The 26,437-nt window shown below is 37.3% G+C and overlaps 1 protein-coding gene across 1 annotated transcript in view; it reads left to right on the top strand.

Annotated features, from left to right (window-relative positions):
* Positions 1-26,437, top strand: part of SON (SON DNA and RNA binding protein) — a 60,687-nt gene that overhangs the window by 16,738 nt on the left and 17,512 nt on the right. The window contains exons 5-8 of the mRNA XM_039488250.1: positions 3,998-4,161; positions 6,216-6,356; positions 14,930-15,112; positions 25,519-25,629. Of these exons, the coding sequence (XP_039344184.1) occupies positions 3,998-4,161; positions 6,216-6,356; positions 14,930-15,112; positions 25,519-25,629 (599 nt within the window). The remainder of the gene's footprint in view (positions 1-3,997; positions 4,162-6,215; positions 6,357-14,929; positions 15,113-25,518; positions 25,630-26,437) is intronic.

The following is a 26,437-nucleotide window of genomic DNA, read 5'->3' as shown; positions in this document are numbered from 1 at the left end:
CTTCTCGGAGTTTGAACTATTGTGTCTAATCTAGACGCGATAGTTCGAACTCCGAACGCGCTCCCGTCGACTCCGGAACTCCACCACCGCGAACGGCGGTGGCGGAGTCGACGGGGGAGCCACGGAGTTCGATCCCGCGGCGTCTGGACAGGTAGGAAATTCGAACTAAGGTAGTTCGACTTCAGCTACGCTATTTGCGTAGCTGAAGTCGCGTACCTTAGTTCGACACCCCCCCCCCCGTAGTGTAGACCAGGCCTAAGGCTACGAGTCTATGCAGGTGCAAGTTCACAAAGATTTGCCCACACATTGTAATTGTAGGATCAAGGCTTTAATGTTTTTGTTAAGATGCAGTGATTCACTAGATTTATTTTTCCCCCAAGAGCATATAGCACATTATTTAAGAAAATTGAAAACAAAATATTCATGTGGGAGTCCTCTACAGTCAGCATAATGTTTCTTTGCCAGTCATATTAATTCTCTTACCTCATTCGCAACTTCTCTGTTGCTGTTCAAAATTACCTCCTTTATATAAAAACAGGCAGGACTGAGCAAGTAATCTGGTTAACAAAGGATATGAGCTAGAGGATTCATGTGATGCACTCCAAATTTCCATGGGGCTTTCGGAGGAAAAATCTAGTAATTCTTCCTTACTTACTTCCCTTAGGAGCTGAGCTTAGAACCGTTTAAGGATGCTGGGCTGAAATCACTGAGTATATTGAATAGATCTACTCACTTTGCCACCATGCATAGGTTGTCAGGGTCCCTATATTCTGTTCTGTATCACATAGTAAGGTGGCAATATTTGGATACAACTAGCTGGTTTCCAAGTTGTTGAGCAGAAATCCATTATGTTAACTACACGTTTCCACATAAGACTGGTGACTGAGGCAGCCTTAGTCAGAGGCAAGACTCAAGACACCTGGGATGTTATTCCAGATACTGGAAAGCTGTAGTATGGAAGTGCATTTGCTCCTCATTGATTGCTGCCTGCATCAGGAATGACTTCCAGATCAAGATGTGGAAGACGACTTACCTAGAAATGTGAGGAACTTAAACTCTTTATTGAGGGCCTGACCATAAGCTAACATCACATATATGATTATAGCACTGAAAACAGCTCTTCAACTGTGTGGCAAGATGCAACAGATTTTGAGAATCTGATATGACTGGGGGGTGTCTCTTTACGCAAAAATGGAGACCAACCAGAAATTAAGGCTGAAAACAGTAATATCACACATTGTTTTCTTGGATCCTCTGCCTCTTTCCTGCCACAAGGAGCAGAGCTTCAATTTAATTTTTATCTTTGGGGAAGAGGAAGAATCCCCACTGTGAAGAATTGTAGTGAGGAGTTGATATTTCTTGAGTTTCTTTTTTTGCTATTGGTTATTTAGATGTAATAGTTATTTTGGTCTGTAGCTGAAAGAAACTTCAGTATACTCCCACCCTAAAATAAAGAAGTCATTTATACGTTTTCGTTGGTTTATCTGTTCCTATCCATTCTCCCTGATTTTTGAAATAGTTTTGTTTTTGTTCCTTATGTGTTTGCTCTGCTTCCTGATTTCACCTTGGGCCACATCTTATGCCCCTCACTTCACTCCTTTGTCTTTTCCCTCTCTCAGCCTAGAATAGTACAGGTGCTAGAGTAGCTTTATATTCACAGCATTTGGGGCGGGAGGCAGATTCTTAAATTGTTCCCAACCCCAGCTAGTCTCATTGCCTAAGAAATGAGAGGATGAAGAGTTGGACAGCTCAGTATACTGCCTTGTCCCACCCATTTCACATTGTTGGAGCCAGTGGAGGGAGAAAATATCTGGAAACAAGAGCTGGCTTAGCATGAGCAGAGATGTAGCCCCTACTCAGCATGTTCAGCTTTCCCTGGGGGAGTTAGAGCATTTTTTGGGGAGGTGAGTTTCTGCCGCTGCAGTTTCACGTAAAGCTTCACTTGGAGGCCTTTCTGTAGCTGCAAGGCTATGAAGCTGTGTGATCTTTTTCATTGCTTAAAAAGTAAGGGGAATCTCATCTTGATATATGAGGGTTTACCTGTGTAACTTCTTGCTTAAGGTGGTGATACTTCATTTATTTGGATGTTGCAGGATTTTTTGGAAAGTGGTTTAAGAGTCACAATTATTAGAATACACAAATATGCTTCATGTATTTCCATTACCTGCCTTCTCTATACATTAGAAGCCACATTTTTTATTTTCCATGAAAAAGCAGAATCTTGTCATGTTTAAAATTTTTTAACATTTAGTAAATTTCTTAACAGTTTGAGATATATATTCAGAGTGTTTAACCTATGACATAAAATGCTTGTTAAATTCCTGATTGTTTTGGTTATAGTCGGTTTAAAAGTGAGCTGCAAAGGATTTCAGAAAAATGGGGCTTGTGCCCCATTTTTGTTTCTTTATGACTTCTTTCTCCCTCACTTTTACCTGAGAAATATCAGGAATGTCAACTCTGGTCTTCCATAGTTTTTGTGGGAGTACCTTTTCACATGTCTTAGAGGATGAATATTGTGAACTTTCGCCTTAATATAAGAGGCCATGATGTTGAATCTTTAAACAATGTCTGCAAAATGTTAATTAGTCAATTAAGTTAAATAGGCATTGACCAAAATACACACACACACACACACACACACACACATCTGGAATTTTCTCTAATCTGGAATTTTAGGTAGTCTTAAGGACTTCTTCCCTTCTCAGTTCATGTTTTCTCACTCTTGTAAAGTTTTTGTTTCACTGTTTCTCAAGTCACACAGACCTGAATTTCTAAAGTAAAAACCAAGCAGAAAAAACTAACACTCTCTTTTTTTTTTGGGCGGGGGGAGGGAACCCTTCAGGCCTTTATACACCATAAAGAGGCAAAAAAAAAAAAAAAAAAGCACAGACCCATTTTTTTTCCTCCTATGCAGGTCTCTTTAGTTATATGCCTTCTGTGATATGAGGGAAAAGTGAATGCAATGTTCCATGTTACTTTTAAATATATATAAAGTGTGAATAATATTTTGTGTATGTGTGTGTGCTGTTTTTACTTTCATAAAGTTTGGTTGGCGGGTGGAAAAACTGATTTAGTATTGCAACTGGTCCTAAAATTATTACTGCATATACTCGTTCATAAGCCAAATTTTTTTATTAAAAAAGCAAAGCACCAGAAAAGGGGGTCGGCTTATGAACAGTTATAGAGAGGGAGAGGTGGGACACAGCCCCTCTCCCCAACAGAGGGAGCAAGGAGAGGCAGCAGAGCCAGAAGGGAAGAGGCGGGGCCAGAGTCTGTCCTCTTCTGGCCACGCTGCTGTCCCCCCAGCCTCCAAAGCAGCTGCAGCTCCAGGACTGGCAGGCTGCAGCCGTGCCACTTGCCCCGCCCCCCAGAGCAGGCTGTGGCCGTGCCGCCCGGCCAGCCAGAGCATGCTGCGGCCGTGCTGCCCAGCTCAGCCCTCTGGAACATGCTGCAGCCACGTCGCCCGGTCTGGCCTGCCGGAGCAGGCTGTGGCCACGCTGACCAGCCTGCTGGAGCAGCTCCAGCCAGGCCAGAGACATCCTCCTCCCCTGGCCCTCCCCAGATAAGGTGGGGTGGGATGGGATGGGGGAGAGAGTGGGGGTCCTGGGCTAGGGGTGGGGTAATGTGGGGGGTGATCACAGGGTTTACTCCCCTGACTCTCAGCTTTCTCCCCCTCCCCTCCCCCCCAATTTCCCCACCAGTTGCTGTCCCGGCCCGTCAGGGTAAGCAGGTGGCGCGCCATGACACTTTGTTTACTTAGGTTTACCTCCGTGCCTGCGAACAAACCATCTCGGCCTGCCAGTGGCTTATCCTGATGGCCTGGGAGTCAAAGTTTATGAACGGGTTATAAAAATTTTCCATTTTTACTTATCCATCTTGGGGGGATCGGCTTATAAACGAACCAGCTTATGATCAAGTATATATGTATATCTATACATATACGTTGGCCGTCAGAAATCTTTAAAGGCCCACTAATTAATATTTAATATTCTTATAGACAAGGCCCAGCTACTTGAAATAGCCAAAGCTAATGCAGCTGCCATGTGTGCTAAGGCTGGTGTCCCCTTACCACCAAGCCTACTGCCTATTATAGCTCCAGCAAAGAAGGAGGAGAAAGTTACTCAGAAGTCAGCAAGAGATACAATAAAGGAGCTCACTGAGGTAAGGAAATTAAATTTGAAAATAACTAGCCAACTGTTACTGTTAATAACTAGGTGTCTGGTCAAGCTGTAATTCTATATGTTTAATTCTCATGAAAGTCTGCTTGTGGGAAGACTGCAAGATTGAACCCTAATGGTTTATCATATTTTCTTCACAACTTATATTAATATTGAAAATTTGATGTTTGTCATCTTATAGCAGTCAGTCACTGACTTTTATAATTTAAAAATATAAAAAATCTCACTTTTTTACTCTCTGAATCAAATTTTATCCTTTACTGCACATGTTCAGCTCCTCTAGATTTTGGTGAGACTTATGTATGTGTACCCAAGGACAGAATTTGATGATTAAAATTATGACCTGGACCAATTGCAGTATATTAAAGTTCTTTTTGTTCAGCTCACGAAAGAAATCTTTGCACTTTGTTTCTTCTGTCACAGGAAACTTCATGCTGTCTAATTTTACTAAGTTCTGGGATGTGTTCTCAAGTTTTCACACTGAAAAATTTCTATTCAAAGATGCCATTGTGTCATTTTAAAAACTATCACAGTTCTGACATCTAAGCTTTTTTTTATAAAATAATAATTGTAGTGTTCATGGAAAAGATGCCATTTCACATAAAGAAAGACTGAAATTTGACTATCCACATATTAGGTATAACATGGTATAGTGGCAGTGCAGGCTTCCCCTCATTGCCCCATGACACAGGTGTGTTTCAACCTTGACTTGGAGGGACTTGACACAGATAGTAGCACAGTCTCCAAGTCTATTCAGTTTTTGGTTTCTGTTGAGACTGACAAGAAGCATGCCATTGCAATGGTAGTTTTTGTGGTATGGCTCCTTAACTCCGAATAGGCCATTAAACAATCATCAAATGGTTATAACTTCTGATTGTTGCTGATATGAATTGGAGTTGAACCAATAAGTTATAGATGATTGGCTCTAAATCTTTTTACCAATCCCCTGAGCCATGTAATGTCTCCAATTTGTTACTAATATATAATGATGAACGGTGACATTGCCACTATTTTCTCTGCTCCTTTTCATGACAGAAAAACACCATTAATTATTTTGGCTGTCAGAATTTCCAACTTTATCATGTTCTCAAACTCACCTCAAACCAATGCAATTACAGATACCTCTGGAGTAAAAAGTACAAGCCAGTCTATAAGTAATAAATAGTAATTTGTTATTAAATGCTAGTCCACCAGTCGTTTTCAGGAAAATATCTCTTCCCTCATATTCCAGTCATACTGTTACAGCCTACCCTAAAGTTGCTTTTACATATTCCTGGAAGAGTAACAACTTGGACTGCCACATAGATTTGTTCTTAGCACCTCCCCACTTACTGTACATTTTTAGGTTTCACTTGCACAGTATGCAAAGTGGGATTGTCCTGTTCAGTTCTTCTAACCTGCAAAACATTTCGGAGGTGTCCCAATCTTTCTTTTAAAACCCTTGCACTTGGGAAGATTTCTGCACCACCAGTGAAAACCAGTAATTGTTTCTTGGGGTTTTCCTTGCTGTCATTTTGTGTGGAAATCTTCTTGCAGACCAACTAAATAAGTGAGCTGTCTTTTTTATTATTTTATTTTATTTACTACTACTACTATTAAACATTTGTGTTGTGGTGCCTAAAAGCCACAATCAGGAGAGGGGGCCCCATTGTCCTGGGTGCTAGTGCTGTACAAGCACATAGTAAGAGACAGTCTGTGCTTTTGAAGAGCTCATAATTTTAGCCTTGGATCCTGCAAATAGCTCCATGCAGCCCCTTTGATTATAGTATGGCTCTCGATGGATATAAGAGTAGGGCTCAAAGCCTATCTAGACAAGATGGACACACTTCAATGGATAGACGATGTACAAGTAAATGGCAGAAGTATATGTTCATGCTAGTTGAATTTTTTTTAAAGAGTTCCCCAAACGATCAACTCGTTTATAATTCCTTTATTCCCGATCTTAAATATGTACTTCAACAAATTTGTCATTTCTTGTAGAAATAAGGAATGTTTCTGTCCAGATGTTCAGATTGATTCAGAGTTATTTTTTGGTAGAAATGCAAGAAGATTGCACAAAGCACAGATGACGTGATCGTGAACAAGCCTCATGATTCTGATGAAGAGGAGGAAGAACGCCCTTTCTATAATCATCCTTTTAAACTCAATGAACCTAAACCCATTTTTTTCAACTTAAATGTAAGTACTTTAAACAGTTATAGATTATAAGTTTTAATTTTGTTTTATTTTAGCAAATGTATATAGGTACAGGAAAAACAAATTTGATGACCCTTATCAATGGAGGAAATTTTAGTTTATTACAGAATTGCAGTTTTTATCTTGACATGGATTTGCAATGGAATGTTAACAACATTTCAACAACAACATACCTACTTGAATGCCATAGTAAGAGACTAGTCAAAACTCAGTGAAGTTCATGGCCAAATTAAGAGAAGCTTTTGTCGCTAGATTAAAACTCACTATTTTTCTTTCTAGAGACATTGTCTGATTAAAATTCATATATTTAAAAACAACTGATTTCCTTTAACTAACAGTTTTTTAAAGCTAATTTTTCAGTTCTTGCAGTAGAACCTCAGAATCACAGACAGCTCAGGAATGGAGGTTATCTGTAACTCCAAAATGTTTGTAACTCTGAACAAAACGCAGCTTCGGCTCCAGCAGTTCACACTCCGTGCCAGGTTCCAGAGGCTGCTAGGCACTTCCTTGCAGGCCGCTTCTTTCTCGGCCTGGGCAAGCTTGTTCCCCTCCTGACTGGGGTGGGGTGAGAGGGGCACTGGTGGTGAAAACAGCCTCTCCCCCCAGGTTGAGGGAGGGGAGCATGAAAACAGCACCTCTGGCTTACGGGAAAGCAGCATAGACCCCAGTGCTACTCCTGCTCTGGCTGCCTTGGGCTGGCAGCGGAGGTCACAGCTTTGCCTGTGAATTTCAGTGTCTTCAACGCCTACACCTAGCTATAAGTGGGTGACCAGCATGTAGGGGTTGGGCTAGGGCTTGGGGTCGGGGTGGGGACAGACTACCTAGATGTGCCTACCTTTAAGATGCAATACAGGTAAAAAGTACAGTATTTATCTTTATTCTTTCAAAAACAAAAACAAAACAACCACCACAAAACACCTGGGCTGGTAATGAATACTGTATATTATTGAGGCTGCCTGACACTTCCCATTATAGGATCATGTTTTCAGTTGCTTATAACTTTGCCAAACTTTAAGCATTTGGGCTGAAGTTTTCCATGCCACATGGCTAACTAAGGTTGAATATACTTGTCTGGAAAATTTAAACCTGAATGGTTAAGCTGTTTCCGAGAATGAACCTAGGGAAAATACACTTTTTTTGCCCATGTTGGAAGATTCTGGCAACCGTTTGGGTTTTCTTGTTGTTTTTTGAACAGCTTTAGCACCCCTATGCTTTGAATCAGAGACTTGAAATTTAGCAGGGCTGTGGCCTTTGTATCAGGGATGTATGTGCCTCTTCCTGTGCCCTTGAAAATTTGACCAAATATGGGCAAATTATAACTCCTTGAAAAATCTTACTTCACACATGCTCAGTAGAGATTTTTTTCATATTTTATCTAAAATCTCTGAAGATTTCATCCTTATTGAACATGCCTGAATCTCTCTCAGCGCCTAGTGCTGACTAGGCTTCACGGTATGGCGATCAAAGTCCTGAAGAATATAAAAAAATGTACAATTAAATGAAATATTATGTTTTTAAGGCTGGTATTATTTGTTACCCAGATAAGGCTCAGAATAATAAACAAGGCAATGTTACGGTGTAGAAACTGATACATATATACAGAAGACTATCATGTAGCCTTGCATAATGCTGCTTATTTAAAACAGCCCTCATGGTGGCAGCAAGTACTTTATAGTTTAGAATGCAAATACATTTTTGTTAGTTTCATGTTTTCATATGCTTAAAACTTTCTGAATTATTCAACTTTGGGGTAAAATTTTCCCTGTTTGGCTTCTCCCCAAAAGTGGATTTTTTTATTTTTTGAAAGATTGAAGAAAATATCTTCAGCTGTTTTTTCAGGTTTGAGTGAGTGGAAAGAAAATGAAATATAGAACACTTTTTTTCCACTTTAAAACATTCTTGAATATGTGGAAAACTTGTGACTGAAGTTTGGAATATAAAACTTGGACATGTGTATAATTTAGGCTGCCAAGTGATTAAAAAAATTAACCGCGATTAATCGCATGATTTAACATTTTTTACCGTGATTAAATAATAGAATACCATTTATATAAATATTTTTGGATGTTTTCCACATTTTTAAATATATTGATTTAAATTACAACACAGAATACAAGGTGTACAGTGCTCACTTTATATTTATTTTTGATTATAAGTATTTGCACTGTAAAAGTGATAAAAGAAATAGTATTTTTCGTTTCACCTAATACAAGTACTGTAGTGCAATCTGTTTATCACGAAAGTTGAACTTACAGGTTATGTACAAAAAATAACTGCGTTCAAAAATAAAAAAAAATGTAAAACTTTAGCGCCTACAACTACACTCAGTCCTACTTCTTCCTCAGCTAATCACTCAGACAAACAAGTATGTTTACATTTGCAGGAGATAATGCTGCCTGCTTCTTCTTTACAATGTCACCTGAAAATGAGAACAGCCATTCGCGTGGCACTGTTGTAGCCAGCGTTGCAAGATATTTATGTGTCAGATGCGCCAAAGATTCATATGTCCCTTCATGCTTTGGCCACCATTCCAGAGGACATGTGTCCATGCTGATGATGAGTTCAGCTCGATAATGATCCAAAGCTGTGCAGACAAATGCATGTTCATTTTCATCATCTGAGTCAGATGTCACCAGCAGAAGGTTGATTTTTTTTTGGTGGTTTGGGTTCTGTAGTTTCCACATCAGAGTGTTGCTTTTTTAAGACTTCTGAAAGCATGCTCCACACCTCATCCCTCTCAGATTTTGGCACTTCAGATTCTTGAACCTGGAGTTGAGTGCTGTAGCTATCTTTAGAAATCTCACATTGGTACCTTCTTTGCGTTTTGTCAAATCTGCAGTGAAAGTGTTCTTAAAATGAACAACATGCTGGGTCATCATCCAAGACTGCTATAACATGAAATATATGGCAGAATGTGGGTAAAACACAGCAGGAGACATACAATTCTCCCCCAAGGAGTTCATTCACAAATTTAATTAACGCATGATTTTTTCAACGAGCGACAGTAGCATGGAAGCATGTCCTTTGGAATGGAGGCCAAAGCATGAGGGGCATACGAATGTTTAGCTTATCTGGCATGTAAATACCTTGCGATGACTGCTACAGAAGTGCCATGCAAAAGTCTGTCTCTCTTTCAGGTGACATTGCAAATGTACATTATCTCCCATAAATGTAAACAAACTTGTTTCTCTTAGTGATTGGCTGCAAAAGAAATAGGACTGAGTGGACTTGTGGGCTCTAAAGTTTTACATTGTTTTGTTTTTCAGTGCAGTTATGTAACAAAAAAAAAAGTACATTTGTAAGTTGTGTATTCATGATAAAGATATTGCACTACGGTACTTGTATGAGGTGAATTGAAAAATACTATTATCATTTTTACAGTGCAAATACTTACAATAAAAAATAAAGTGAGCAGTGTACACTTTATATACTGTGTTGTAATTGAATCAATATATTTGAAAATATAGAAAAACGTCCAAAATATTTAATACATTTCAATTGGTATTCTATTGTTTAACAGTGCGATTAGAACTGATTGATTTTTTTGAGTTAATCGTGTGAGTTAACTGCGATTCATTAACAGCCCTAGTATAATTACTGAGGACTATTCATGTTGGTTGTTTTCATTTTAATTTACTAAATTTAGGAGCATTTGAAAAATGCATATTGAGCACATGCAGTAGCTTTCTGTTATAAAACTGGTTTAAATGACTAGTCTGAGTGCCCCCTCTTGATCTGCACCCTACCAATTCTTGTCTAGCCTTTATCTGCTTTGTACACCTTTCAGAAAGCAGCTTGAAGTGATCTAAATGTGTAGATCAGTTTTAGCTACCTAAGGTAATCTAAAGGTTTAGACCAGTTTAAACTGCAAAAACATATAATTGATGGAAATGGAGCAGCTGGAGTACTGTCCAGGTGGGCATAGTTAAGCTCTTAAAAGTCTGGGATAATAAAAGCTAACCTTAATTCTGCCTCCTCTTTAAATTCAAGACAATGTTATCTTAGGTGCATATATCTTAAGTGTATTGTTTCAGCTGATAGCATCCAATCACATAATCAGGTTATTTTCATAAAGAGGCAGAGTTAAGGTTGCATGTTTAACCTTAATTTTCAAGTTTATTGATTTTTTTGTTCACCTTAATATTACACTAATACAGTTTTTTCTGTTAATAATGTATGTTGTCTGGAAATAAATTTAAAGCTGGGTGATTAGGACACCAGCTGAAGCAAGATTGTTTTACAATCCCTCTTAACTCTCCACTTGCCAATATCAAATATATTTTTAGCCAGTTTAGAATTAACAGATATTTAAACTGAATCAATATATTAAATTTGTTTTATATGGACTAATATTCATTAAATGTGGTACTTGTGTAGATCACCTACCATCTTAAGAAGTTTTTCTGGTCTTACAGAGAGTTTTCGGTGTATTTTTGCCAGGTTATCTACCATGACCAGGTGTTTGTGGAAATAGTCTGTGATGGAACTAGTCACTAGTATGAGAAGCTTATTAAGAGGTAGCTACACACTGCAGATGAGTGGCATCCACTTTATTACACTATAATTTTCTGACACTACAAACTTCATAACACTTTTTTTTGTAGTACAAACAGAGCAGTAACGGAACTGTTTAAATGTTAGGTTTCTACAAAAACACATTTTTCTCCTTGGTGGAATTTTTCACCAGATCTTGGAACGGAAAGATGTAATCATTCTTTTTAGCCACAGCTGGTAACCTTGTCTTTTTTATATTTGTAGCAGATGAGGTATCGAAGGATTTGGCAGGTCCTCAGGAGTTCTGATTAAAGCTAGAAACTCCTGAAAACAGATGAGCCCTTTTTATTTAAACAGTTTTCCAATACAGCATATTTAAGGTTGGTGTGGCGCTTTTTGGGGCGGAGAGGTTGAGTTACAAATATTGGTAGAAACACACTGACTGACTTTAAATGAATTCGTTTTGAAATTAATTAGCATGGAGTTTAGCCACTCTTAATCTGCTGACAATTTGAGTAATCTCACTATACACCTTAGTTTCTTTTGAGGTTGGGGGAAGAAGTAGTGGTTGCCTTCTTTATATAAAGGCCTCAATCCTGTAAACACTTACAGTATGTCCACACTACCCGCCGGATTGGCGGGTAGCAATCGATCTACTGGGGATCGATTTATCGCGTCTCGTCTAGACATGATAAATCGATCCCTGAACACTCTGCTGTCAACTCTGGAACTCCACCAGGGCGAGAGGCGGAAGTGGAGTCGTCGGGGGAGCCGCGGCCGTTGATCCCGTGCTGTGAGGATGGGAGGTAAGTCGATCTAAGATACGTTGACTTCAGCTATGCTATTCTCGTAGCTGAAGTTGTGTATCTTAGATCAATTTTTTCTCCCACCTCCCTCCAGTGTAGACCAAGCCTTAGAGTTTCTGTACATGGGAAAGTTTCACCAGTTATACAGGTGTAGGTAAACTGGTATCGTTATACTGATATAACTCTCCATGTGGACACACTTACTTTGGAGTAAGAGTGGCTTTTTTTGGCTTAGTTTAAATCCCTTCCAAAATGAGTGTCCAGAATAAGTCTGTCCACACAAGGAGTAATACCAATATCATCAGTGGTTTAAATTCATACCCTACTTTCTACTGGTATAACTTCTCTGTGTATAGAGAAGCTCTTACTCATGTGTTTAGCTATTTGCAGGATCAGGACCAAAACGGGTCATGTGAGGGCTGAGCAAAAGATACTGTCATTGCTGCTCAATGTAGAAACTGGAGGCTTAAAAATAGTTAGTTAGGGGGGCTAAGTTTTTGATTGAAGTCCATTGTGAGAGTCAAGAACAGTGAACAGAGCACATCCTCCATCACTTGCCTTCATTTTAAATCAATTTACCAAATGCACTTCCTTGTTTATTGGGGACATTCAGCACCTGAAAATGGCAATGTCTAAGTATTTGGACTTGCTGCATAATCGTTTACACGCTGTTGTGGAACTTCTTTCAGGTACTGAGTGGGGGTGGCGGGAAATGCTGACAAAGTTCTATGGCAAAATGAAAGCAGTTCTGCAGTGGGTGAGTGACTTGAAGAAAACTTCTTCAGATCATACAGATTTAATTAGTTTTATACAGGACAACAAAGCATTTCAAAATAATACTGATGGACAGAGGAAGAGTTTAATGAACTGGGTGTACCAGAGAAAAATGGAATATGCTTATTGAATGTCTCTCTTCTCTAAAAGACTTACCAATGTTCTAGGATCTTTGTTGCCTGCTGGAACTGTTGCTTTCATGCTGAGTGAAAGACATCCCACTTAAAACAAACAAAACCCTTTTTCCTGGTACTGTTTTCGTATGCAGAAATCCTCAGTTGCAACACAGACTGCTATAAATAGCAAGGAACTTAGAAATGCTGAAGTTTGCATCTTCTCAAACTAAAATCTTTTTGGATTATATGTCAGCATTATTACAACACAAGACAAGTTTTGATTACCTTAAACACAGCTCAGGGAACTCTGGGACTTTATTTTTGCTGTATCCACATAAAACTGTACCAAGGGTCAGGTGATCAGCCATGTGTTTTGTAAACCTGAAGAAGCTTCTGGTAATATATTAATTGTAGATGATAGTGTAGCTTTTGGACAGTATGTATTGTATTCTGTCTGAGAACTGATTCAGTTTAATTAGATCCCATGGTTCCATTGCTGTTGTTCTTTTATTTGTGTTAATATAATAGTATTTGGTTTTCATTATATCTTTAAATCTCCCAAAAGGAATATGCAGTACAAGGGGAAGAGGGTGAGCAGAGTTCTTTATGGCAATGTGTTCTCTCTTGCTAGTGTGATCAGATATTTAGAGTGACTGTATCTTGTGGGCACTTAGTTTCCTGACTTCTCATCGAGAGGTGGAGTCTATTAATATCCCCTCCAAGACATCAGTCCATCATCTGTGTACAACTCTAGCAGGTTTCTCTTTGGCTAGGTTTGCCTAAGATTTAATTGATCAAGATGGTGTTGTTATAGTACTGCATATTACTATGTACAGTTGTAGTAAGTGAATTGTGCTCGGCTGGCCCCTGCCATTAAGAGCTGATAACACAAAACCGCAAGCAGGAAAAAGAATATGTTGCAATACACAGATAGAGGGGAGACCCTGAGAGCATGGGACTTGGAATTAAGAACCTCCGAATTCTAAACCTAGTTTTGACACACATTTCCTTTTGTGGCCTAGGCAAGTCATGTAATGTTTCTGCCCATTTCCCATGTGAAAAATGGGTTTAAATCTTACCTACCTCACAGGAGTGTTGTGAGGAATAAATAATATTGTAAAGCTGTTTGAAGATAGAAAGCACTATATTAGTGCTAAGTAGTATTAGAACAAAGAGAGAAGTGTATTCATAGCTTGAATGCTTTACAGAATATAGATGAGTTTTTAGAATTTTTTTGGGAGAGAGAAGGCACTGTTCAGGAGTCAAAACTAGATACATTCTTTCTGATGTATTAATTATTATTGTTCTTTATATACATGCTTGCCAAACAATGGCTTACAGTTATTACTTTGTATACATTTAATTGCAGAACTATAGTAAGTTAATTTTATATGTACTTTAGAAATTCTTTCGTCCTGTCATTTTGGATATACTGTACACCGTTGAAATCAGTGATACCTGCAACACTTGCTCTGTGTTGTTTTTATATTTGTATATTCTGTATAAGCATCATGTGGCAAGATCTAGCTTTGACAGTGCATCTAGGTCTTGGTTTTCTTGGGCACGTAACATTTGATCTTCTGTTTTTGCATGTTTTATTCCATAACTAAGTATATGTAGCATTCTACTTTGATAGTCCACTTCACTAAAACACAAATGCGAAATGTCTCATCTCTATGACAAAATAGGAATATATTCTCTTCCAGAACAAAGTAAAGATATGATGATGCTGTTAAATGATACTTTGAGTTACTTAGTTTTCAGTTTCTTTATTTACCTGCATTTTCCCCACATTTAATGCTGAAACTGTATATGTGCCAGAAGATTTAAAATCATTTTAATTGTGTGAGTACAACACGTATTCCATTAATGTAGCTGAAGCATTTATTTATTTTTATTTTGTGAAACGTCATGATTTTCTAATGTGGAGGGGAAGGGTCCAGAGTCACATCTTGGGTTTTTCACAGAGCAATCAATATTTTCCTCACTCTTTAGAATTAGGCATTTCCTGTATTGTTCTCATCATCAGCAATAATAATCTTCATTTATTTAGCACCTTTACTCCCTAATAATTCTAACACTGTTTATGAACTAAAAGAAAAACTACCCGTTTAGGTGTCACTTCACTCTTCATTTGTGAAACAAGGATCCAGTCTCAAAATTTTAAATAACATCTTCCCGATTTTAGTTCAGAGGCTGTATCTTTAGAGTTTTAATTTTAATAGCAGCTAAGGAGAGAAAATTGAAATAGTGTTTGGCGCTCAGTATTCACAAAACCTACAGTAATTGTTTCTGTGGAATAGGACCATGTATGCATATTGTGCTTTATCACTTCCTAATCATAAAATGCTTCTTTTTCTTTAAGACCACTCCTATCGTAAAACCAGCACCAAAAAATCAGGTAACATTGACAAAGGAGTTCCCTGTCTCATCTGGGTCTCAACACAGGAAAAAGGAAGCTGACAGTGTCTATGGAGAATGGGTTCCAGTTGAGAAAAGTAAAGAAGAAAGCAAAGATGATGTTTTCCCCAAACCAGCTCTTGCACAGGTAGGGAAGGGAAATAACACATCTTATTTTACAAAAAGAAAGCTGTTACCTGCTCGCTCTGGGATCTAGTTGTAATCTTTGTAAATAAATTGTTCATATCAGTAGTATTTGCCCTTTTAATGACTAAATCGGCTAACCTATTTTGGCTTTTGGAGATAGGCTGTTCATATGAGTGCTAATTATTGCAGCATATAGTCAGCCATGGTATTTCCGTCTGTCCACGGGTGACCTCTTAGTTTCTGTGAAATTTAATCTTTCATTTCAAAATAAAAACTAAGCTTCTAGCCCTTGTCATTGCCAAGAAAACCTTCCAAGCTTAGTCTTCCTGAACCAGAGAATCTAAAACAATAGTTACCAATGGCCTACCAATGTTAAATCAACATCAACTTGAAATGTAATCAATTTAAAAAATGATTTGAAAGTAGTTTCCAGTACTACATATATATACCTGACTGTGTCTGCCCATTTCTGTAGTTTTACAATCACATTTTCCTAAATATTTGTCTTCTCTCTTGTTTTTTTATGTAAAACCCACAAAATGTAAAGGAGAAATTGACTATGTATAAAGTGGTACTGTCAAATACACAAAATAAACAAAGTGGAAAAAATAGAATAGTGAAATAGTCAAAATTTTCTTTAATCACTTTCAGTCAAAGTAATATTTTGTGTTTCTTGTAAATATAGTAGGCAAAACAAATATTTCACCTGCAAGTGTTGGTTTTTTCTTTTTAAAAACAAAAACCTGTAACATTTATTTTTTAATGCCAGAACTCTGTTAGCTGGCTGTTTCTTACTGAATTAATATATTTTTAAATTTGACAAGTTCAGTATTAAAGGACTATGTGTGAAGAGCTTCATTGAATGTATTTTAGTACTGGTTCAGAATTACATTGAAATGCAGTTGTTTTTTACTATTTATTAATTTAGGAAGTATTAACAGGTTTAGAATCCTTACCATGTAAATATTGGAAGCAAAAGAATAATCATTACAACAATGAGCTTTTGTTTAAAGAGACATTATACCGGAATATAAACATCAGATCTCTATTTAGGAGGACTTTCCCATATTACAGAGTGATCATCATTACAATACCTATGACATTTTGTTTTTAGTTATTTTATTTAATTGAATGAAATCTCCGATTATACATATTTAACGGACCAGGATGTCTATCAAATGTAAATATTCAAAAAAAAATTGAACAGGTGTGGTGGGGTTTTTTGCAGGTCAATGTACTTTGTCTGAGTATTGAATAAAAGGTAACTAAACATCTAAGTATCTATTTGTCCTCTGTCTATTTTGCTGAGTATATAACTGGTGTGTTAATTTTTCTATAATAACCGCCTTCCTTATTTTTGAGACATTCCTCTACAGTTGGACTATTTTTTTTTTCCAATGGGAGTCTATCAGTAACTGAAGAGCTACTACTAGATGAGAGATTAATTCTTCATTACTTTTTGTGTGACCATTTCCTCTAGGAAGCCACATGAGGATTACCAAAGGATCATTCATTTGGTAATAAATATCCAAAAATATTTGGTGATGGATTACATCCCAGTATTCTCTGATCACTGGGCATGTGCCCCATATATGCATAAAATCTCTTCGTTCACTATTTCTCCCAACATTTGTTCCCATTCAAGTGTGTGTGTGTGTGTGTGTGTGTGTGTGTGTGTGTGTGTGTGTGTGTGTGTGTGTGTGTGTAAATAACCTGACTGGTGTGAGGTACCATTGAAACAATATCTTAAAGTAATTTTCTTTTATTGTGCTACAGTCTGAAGTTGCTGGTACACTTTTCCAGACCAAACATCATTCCTCTGGTATAGTTTTTCTATCCAGGTCCTTTTCCTAGCATGTCATATATGGACATTTTTTGTTAGGAAAGTTGTCTGCAAAGATTGAATTAGTTATAACCTATTGTTTCCTAATTGACCAGATGCCACCACTTCTATTAAAATTAGGTTTCTGTATAAAACAATTTTTCTAAAAGTTGAAAGAAATATAATGTCTAACTAGAAAGTACTGTTACCATGGGAGAGCGGGCCAGTTAAAGTAAATTTTGCTCTCTAAGTTAGAAAAGTTTCTTTACTCAGTAGCTGGTCAACCATATATATTCCATTCCTCTCCCAATTTTTAAAGCTCTCTGGTTTGTAATTTGGGTTAATATCTCGATTATTTGCAGTGGGTATCATTTGGCAAAGTAAAAGATCTTTTATATCTAGTTCTATTGCAGATATGTAGAGTAGCCTTACTATAGGATGTGTGTAAATTTCTGGAGGGTGTGATTTTTTTTTATTTTTTTTATTTTTTTTAAATTAATCCATGGTAGCCTAGTGATGCACACACCACCACAATGTTCTTGCTCCGTAAAGTGTTTGGATGAGTTAAAGCGCCTCCTGTCCAGCCAGCCCAAAGCAGTAGTGGCTTGATAGTACCATAGAATATTTGGAACCAGCTAGTCCATCCTGTTTTAATGGGTTGTACAAAGTATCTTCACTTTCTTTTGGTCTTATTCCAATAAAATCCTCTGTATTTCTGCTAGTTTTATTTGGAATCATCAAAGAAATATTTTGAAACAAGAAGCGTATCCTTGGCAAAATGTTAATTTTGACCCTAGCTGTTCTTCCCAATCAAAAAAATTGCATACTTCCCCCAGCATGCCATTTGCTGAAGTAGCGTTTGACATTCAAATCATAGAATTCTTCGAGACTATTTAAGACTTGAATTCCCAGGTGTCTTCTAGAATTTGTTGCCCATTTGTACCCAAATGTTTTCTGGAGGAATAGCTTTTCAGAGCTGGACAAATTTATAGCTAGGTTTTTGGATTTGGCAGGATTTACTTCAAATCTAACCCAAAGTCATAGTTTTTTTTTTTTTTTTAAGGAACGAATTTTAGGGAAATATTTGGTTTATATAAAAATATTACATTATCTGTATTTAATGCTATTTTCTGATATGTTAGATTCCTTGTTCCTCATCATTGTGTGAAAGGCTCCATGACCAGCGCAAAAAGTAAAGGAGGCAATGGACATCCCTGCCTAGTCCCTCTGTGTAATTCAAACACGAGATTTAACCCCAGTAACTCACACAGCTGCTTTGGGTCTGGTGTCGAGTAGTTTTTTCCATTTAAGGAACTGGGGCCAGTGCCCCTACGGAACAGGGTTTGAAATGGAAAGCTCCACTCTGTTCTATCAACGGCCTTCTCTGCATCAAGGGATGATTTAAAAAAAAAAAAAAAAAAAGGATCTTTTCGTGATCTGGTATGGTGGATGATCCCAAGAACTCGCTGAATACTGGCTGACATTTGTCTATCCTTAATGTATCCATTTTGATCTGGATTTACATAAGCTGAGAGCATGGACTCCAATCAGTTAACTAGTATTTTTACTAATTTTTTGTCATGATTCAACAGTGATGTGGGCTTATAAGAGCTGCTTAAGGTAAGGTCTTTTCTAGCTTTAGGGAGAATAACCACAGTAGCTTCTTTAATAGGTTGTGGAAGTTTATCCTTTAACAAAATAGCATTGAAGATACCTCTCAAGGGACCCACTAATAGCTCCTTAAATAAAGTAGAACCCCATTTATCTGACCCTCCATTACCTGGATCTCTGTATTAACCAAACAACTGGCGCACACAAGTCCAGGAGTGGGCGATCTCTCTTGTGGCCACTACACGGTGCTGCAGCCCTGCACTTTCCCATTCTCCCAATTATCTGATCTGGCTCCAGTCCCAATTAGATAAACTGGGTTGGCTGTACCTTTGTAAAATTATTAGGGAAAGCCATCAGATCCTAGAGTTTTACTATTTTTCATGACTTGCTTTTGCTGCTCAGATTTTTTCTTTTTATTTCTTTATCTAAAGTTTATAGTTTTTGTTTATCTTTGGCAAGCCTGCTACTTCCAGATATTTTTGAATAACTTTAGAGCTTGGAGTATCAGAGGTAAGAAGGTTTTATAATAAAAAGCAAAATTAGCACCTAGTTACACTCCCTGATGAAATATCTTTTTTCTAATTGTTTTTAATTGGTGGAACAAGTCATTGCTCTTGAATCCTTTTTAGCTTTCAAGTCAATAGCCTATCAGTTTTATTTCCTTTTTCAGAAACTGTTTGCTTTGTATACCTAAGGGGCATCTGTCATTAACACATTCAATTTCCACATATTTGTTAATTGTTCATACACTTTTTTGGAACCTGTGTTTTTATGAAGGTCTTGGAGCCTTTTTATCTCCTGTTTTAGTTCTGCCTTTTCTTGAGCTCTTTCTTTTTTTCAGCTGAGAGGCTGTGCATATCAGTTAGCCCCTAACCAGTGCCTTACATGCTTCCCAAAGAAGGCCTCTTTTTGTATTGTCTGTATCATTTATTTATACATCTTGAAGATGCAAGCAGTTCATTTTCCAAAAGATTAATGTTTGGGACCCACACCAGCTATCAAATATTGCTTCCACTGGTGCATGATCTGACCTAATGGTGCCAGTTTCTGCAGATCTTGTCAGTTTCATTAAGGATTTAGAGATTGACATTAAATCTAGTCTAGCATATAACTGATAAGTGTATGAATAACAGTGTAATGTCTTTCACCTTGTTGCAGTTCTGCTTCCCTTTCAGATCTGTCCCAGAAAGGATTAATGTATAATTTCCCCTTCCCCAAAGTGTTGCAGTATTTTAAAGAAGTCCTTAAAAACGGTTTGGGGTTTTTTTTGCTTTTGATTGGGAGAATACACTAAGCCCATTGTTATTAATAACACAACAATTGTGCCCTTCAACAAGATAAGCCATCCCTCTTACTTCTTAAATTGATTATTAATCTGAAATATACATTGTTAGCAAATACTATGCCCACTCTTTTCTCCCGCCCCCCCTTTTTTTGGCTGAAGCAGAAAATGTCTGCTGAAACCAATTACCTTGCATGTCCATAATTTTCCCCTCCTGAAAGTGAGTTTCGTGAAATAGAAAATAATCTGAGTAGTTTTTGTTTTTAAATTCTTCCAGGGCTTTTTTCCTTTTAATCACATAATTTAGCCTTTTGACATTCAAAGACATTTACTTCCAAAGAAAGAGCCATTTTTGTGATAATTTCCCTTAGTTTAAAAAATAAAATACCAACAGAGCTTATAATCAGCCACCAAATGACTGCTTTGCTGATCCTAAATCCTCATACTCTCCCCATGAACACTTGGATTACTTCTCTTCAATCCAGAGGAGGTACTTCTGCCATTAGGGGTAGATTACCATCTGATCATTTGAGTTACATGGGGGATTTATACAGAACCCTGCCGAAGGCTCCTCCCATCCCCTCTCTATTTGCTCCAATCTCCACCATACCTGGGACCTCCCTTCCTACTGCCCCTTATTGTCCTTTATTTTCTCTACTTTTTAAAATAAAGAACACAGCAATCACAGAGTTATGATCACCCCAGTTGAAGCACATTTCATACTATTCCCCTTCTAACATAAACATTGTTAGTTTACAACAGTTAATTCTTGATGACTCCCAAGAAATCCCTTGTAGGTTATTCATCAGGTATCTGCGTTCTCCTGTTCAGCTTCACTTCTGTCATTGCAATATGTTCTCTAGAGGCCCTTGTCTTTTCTTTTCCTATCCTCCTTTTTTGGGTTTCACCATCTGTCAGGATTCTTCTAGCATTTTATCCTTGTTTTCTACTTCTGGAGTATCTGCTTGTGTGTCTGAGATTTGGAGTTCTATTCCATATGAGTAAATCCCTCCCCCCCCCCCTCCCCGTTTAAAGTCTCTTACTGTGTGTTGCAAGTTGAAAGAGAATTTAAATGGAAATCCCCATCTATAGCAAATATCTTCCTGTGTGAGTGCTGATATAATTTCTCCCAGTGCTTTCTTCTTTTTTAAGGTTGGGGCAGAGAGGTTATGGAAAAATTGCAGCTTGTGGCATTTGAGTATGAGCTTTGAATGCTCCCTTGCTTTTTTCCTATTAAGTCTTTCTGCTGCTATAGTGAAATTTCACAATTAGATCTCTGGGTCTGTTACTGTTAGGCTCAGTTGGGGGCACCATTGCTGTATGTGCTCTCTCTACTTTCACCCCTTGCAGAGAGCTGAGATTTAACAAATCCACAGTTGAAGTGTTTAGATACTGGCTGCCTCTTTCAATGTTTTCAGGCAGTCCCTTAATTCTGAGGTTATTTCTTTTCACTCTGTTTCTTATATTATCCAATTTAAGCTGCCTCTCTCTCTCTCTCCCCCTCCCTGCCCCCAATCAGTGCCATGAAGCTCTGCAGCTCTGTCTGTCACTTGCTTCTCTTAGGCCGGCCTCTAGCATAGTGACTCTATCTCCCAAGTCAGTATCTTCCTATTTTACTGTAAGAAGCTTGCTCATCAGATCCTCTCTCATGGCCTTAATCTCAGAAATCAATTTGCAGATGTCTACCTTGGTAGCCATTTGATTCTCTTCAGTCCTGACATTTCTGTCTGATTTGGCTGCCGGGTACTTACTATTTAAATTTTCAGATTTTTTTTTTTTTTTTGAGAACCCATCTTCTGCAACCCTATGTTCTGTTTTTTGCGTGTTTAGGAGGTTGTTGGAGGCAGATTACTTTGCTGTCCCCTCAGAAGTCAGTCCATTGTAGTCCGCCCCCCCTGCTGGTCTCCTAATTTTTTTTCTTTTAAGGGGATGGTGTCCCTTCATCACACCTGCCTAAGAATTGCTTGCATACCTATCAAAACAAAAAAACATACTTGGCTTCACTTTGAGATAGAACCATGCTCTGGGCCATCCCAGTGCATTTTGTATCTGAATGATTTCTTTGTTAGATTATACAGTTCTTAGAGCCAGGACCATATTTTCTTCTATGCATTGGGCAGTACCAAGCACACTATTATTGGAGCTTAATTAATAGATCTAACAAATGCGAATTGGTCCCATTCATCTCACTGAGTTAACTGTGAAACCTAATGGTGACAATTCAGATATCAGTCCACATTGGCCTCAGGAATCAGAGGATCATGCCTATTTTGTGTGGGACATTTTTTAATTTACTAAACTAGCTTCAGAATAAGCTGTCAAAATTGCCCCCTGTAACTAGTTTACTTCTGACCATTTTAGCAGAAGTATCCAACTAATGTGATTATTCAGTGTGGTTGGAGATGGGAGAAAAAAAATACGGTTGTTAGCCTTCTCACAGCTTCAGGATTTCTCTGGAAAAGATGAATGCTGGTGGAGAGAGAAGAGTAGACTCTCTCTATGTACTAAAGATGCTGAGCCTATTGAGAAGTTTAGTGGCAGCTGGCCAAGGAAGCATGTGGAAGGAGTTTTATTCTGCAGTGAAATCTACAAGTCTGAAAATGTTTACTGATTTACTTATTTGCTGTAGATATGTAAACTGAGAGGTACCTGTCTCGTAATCTGCACACACCCCCTAATTAAAAGCGTAATCTTTGCAGCCAGTATAACACAAAATCCAGCAGCATCCCCACGAAATATAGTTTGGCATATCCGTCTGCCAAAATAGTCCTCAGTGCCGCAAGATTTTGCATCATTTCTGTGGGTACAACATTAGTGTTGAAATTCAGAAATGGAGAGCAAGAGTTCTTCTACAGAGGATAAAATGTTGAAATTCATATTATTGTTTAGTCAAGTAAAACGGTATCTTTTCTTACTCCAAGCATTTTCCAAGACCCAAAGCTACCATAGAGTAATACAAACCACTACTCTCTCAAATATGGTGACCAACCATGAGGGGAAATTCTTTCTAAGTAGGGTGTCTGCTAATAGGCCTTGATCTAGCAAAGCACTTAGTTAAAAGGTACACATGTACTTATGTGATTAGTCCTACTGACTTGAGTGAGCTATTCACATGCGTAAGTGCATTGCTGGATTGGGGCTTTAGAAAGGAAGATAAATTTTGGTGAGTAGAATAATCTTAAAATTTTAAGAGGCTCTGTCAACACAAAAAAGTATATGTTGTACACAAATTTATTAACACCTTAGATTATTATTACTGGAATTTGTTTTAATTAACTTTGTCACTGTTTATGCTGCTTGTTTATGTTCTGCAGTTCTCTGCATAACATAGGAATTCCTTTACGGGTCCATCTAGTCTACTATCTGACTGGCCAGTACCAAATGCTTCACCATGCACAATTATGGAATAACTTACCCATATGGAAAGATTCTTCCTAATCACAGACAGTGAATGGTTGTCATCTTTTCCCCATAAACATGAAGGTTTATATCCCATGTATAAAAATTAGTAATCCTGTTTTATGTAATTCTAGATGTTCTCATTTTTCTCATTTCTAGTCTTTTTCAAATCCTTGGTTTTAATGATTTTCAGTGGTAGTGAGCTGTCAGTTAATTATGTATCTGTGTAAAGTATATATTCACTAGTTTTAAATTAATTTCCTTTCAATTTTATTGGATACTCCCTTATATTATGTGAGAAGCTACATAGGAACACCCAGTTTACCTTGTCTGTACTATTCATTGTACTGATTATTTCTGTCACGTCTCCTCTCTAAAGTAAACAGTCCCAATCTTTTCACTCTCCCTCATTCGGAAGTCTCCATACCAATCACCTGTCCCTGGACCTTTGTTTTTCTCTTTTTTGAGATACGGTGATCCAAAATGAACACAGTATTCTAAGTGAGAGTGTACTACTAAAGAATATGATTGCTTTATACTGTTCTTATTTTCTATCCCGTACTTGTACCTCTTAACATTTTTGTTTTTGTTTTTGACCACTGATGTGCATTGAGCAGAGCTTTGCCTGGAGCTGTTCCAGTTGGTTCACCCATGTCTCTTTCCTGAGAGTTTCAAGAACTCACTAATGTCTATGACAGAAGTTCAGATTCCTCTTCTATTAAAAGGCATTTTGGTTCACCTATTTTTGCATTTAAGTTACTTGCATTTGCGTATAGAAACTTATAATTTATTTTTGCCCTGTATTCGTATTTAACTCCTTAGTCTGACGTTATTTTCCAGAATTTGATTTCAGAAGTTCCACTGTAACTTTTATCCTATTCTTCACCTGATACTGAGAGAGATTTAAATTCTAAGTAAATGTCTTTATCCTGAGTGTCCCCACTGCATGCATTGTATTTCCACTAGTGCCTATCAATTTTTGGAGGGGATTATTAAATAATTTTCTGTGCCAGCCATCTGGTTCTACTTTGGTTAATTGTATTTTATTTTTAGGTGCTCAGTACTGCAAAGTCTAGGTTTCACACTTCAGGGAGAATATGTAAAAAGAGATCTCATTGAAATTTAAGAAAAAAATTCTTGTGATCTTCAATTTTATAAAAGTTTGATTTTACAAAATTTAATTTGGGGCATATTTGTTACCTGTATGCTTTTGAAGTGAATTAACTTCCAAAGACAATACCAGAATTTGGACTGCTGTATCTGAATGTGATATTGGTTTGTACTGATTTTTTTAATATGGTGAGATCAGCCATTTGCTACCACCTCTTTGCTTCAGGTTAAGTGGTAGGAAACAGCAGTGTGTCATGGTTACCCAGCAATAGGCCAGTCCCAAACCACTCTTCTTCACTGTGAAATTGATATCTACGTGGCCTGCCCTCTTAAAATTGTGTTCCTGTTTCTGTTCAGTAGTGTGTTTTGGATGCCTTTGGGTTTTAGGTACACCCCAGAATAATTTGCATTAGCTGGAGCAGCATGTCCTTTGAAGTCCTACTGCAGCTGGTGGGGAAGAATTCTGAATCAGGTTTAAGAATTAAAGGTGCTTGCAGTCTGTGAATGAGCAGAAATAAGTACATCCTTTTGAAGAAATTAGAAGCAAGTGATTGAGAGAGAAAGAGAAGAGGTCTTAAGTAGATGAGTGGGACCTAAATCCAGGTTAATAAAATGCATGTGATACACGTATGAAAAGTTGCACTGCATTGGAGAAATAAGTGTGTATTAAAACATGAATCCTAACAGGAACTGCTCTTTATAAAGAAATTCTGCTTATGTGTCTGTGGAACCTGACCTTTTACATTTAATTAATTATTCTGCATTCTAGTATTTGACAATATTAAATATATTTATAGCATTTTAAAAAATATTATATATCTGGAACATTTGCTCTATTTCTCTTTGTTGAAAATAAATATAAAATTGAAGCTTACTAGGCTAGTGATTGTTGACCAATTTATGAACATGCTAGAACTGCAAAAAGTAAAATACCACTGTATTGTACTTTATCCCTACAAAATTTCTATTAATTTTATAAAACTCAGATTATACATGTTTAAGAAGCAATTGTCGGATTAACTTTTTTTGTAGAATCTGTTTTCCATTTTAATTTACTACTTTCAAATGCATAACACAACTTTTGTAGCATATCTCCTTATTTTACAATAAATGCTTCTAGAGCAAGAACACATTATTACAGTCAATCTGTTTTAAAAAATAAATAAGCTGTATTTCTTCCTAGACTGTGGACATCTCTACAGCAATGAATGAACGAACAATGGCTCAGAAGAGGCTTACAGAAAATACATTTGATTTAGAGGCCATGTGCTTGTTAAATCGTGCACAGGAACAGGTGGGTTGCACTCTGTTTTTTCTTTATCAAAGTTTTTTGAAGTCATTGAAAAATGATGCTAAGTTTTTTAGATCAGGCCGCTTTCTCTATATAAATACCCAAATATGGATTTTGAAAATCCACTCAGATTTGAAAATTTTAGTTTAAATTTTTACCACAGAGTATTTATTGTTGGTGATACATAAGCCGGAAGTAAACCAACTTGATTTTCAGATTGCAGGGCTGGAAGTTAAAAGGTGGTGATAATTTTATTTGTAAATACATGCCCAGAATAATTGTGATGAGCACAGTATAAAATACTAGGCAGAGTTCAAGTGGGAGTCCTTGAGAGAATACTATTCAAAAAAAAAAAATCTTTCATAGTAAAACAGTACTTTAAATATACCATAGCCTAGGATATATAAGGCATACCATAGTTTACCTGGTGATTTTTCAGCTTCACATGTCTGATTAAGGAATTGACCAGAAATAGTTTTTCCTAGTCCTGAAAAAGATTATAATTATGGGGGAAAGGGGTTGGGGGGAGACAGTAATAATTTTTGTACTTGTCTCCAGAACAAATACTTTACAAAAGTGATGAAAGGAGTTGTAGTAAGGTGGTAAAGAACAGGGAGATGACTTGTTCAAGGTCACTCTATGGTTTAAATGTTTTAAAGTAAAAATAGTTCTAAATTATAACCATCTAGTAACTTCCTATTTTTTTAAAAGAGGTGGGGGGTGGGAGAAATGTTCCAGTTCATAACACAAATTGCATGGATCTTTATATTTATGGAGAGAAGTTGCAGATTTTTTATTTTGTTTTTATGCT

This window comes from Mauremys reevesii, linkage group 1 (assembly GCF_016161935.1).
Source record: "Mauremys reevesii isolate NIE-2019 linkage group 1, ASM1616193v1, whole genome shotgun sequence".
In the NCBI taxonomy this organism is placed as follows: domain Eukaryota; kingdom Metazoa; phylum Chordata; order Testudines; family Geoemydidae; genus Mauremys; species Mauremys reevesii.
This window is presented reverse-complemented; position numbering and strand designations above follow the sequence as displayed.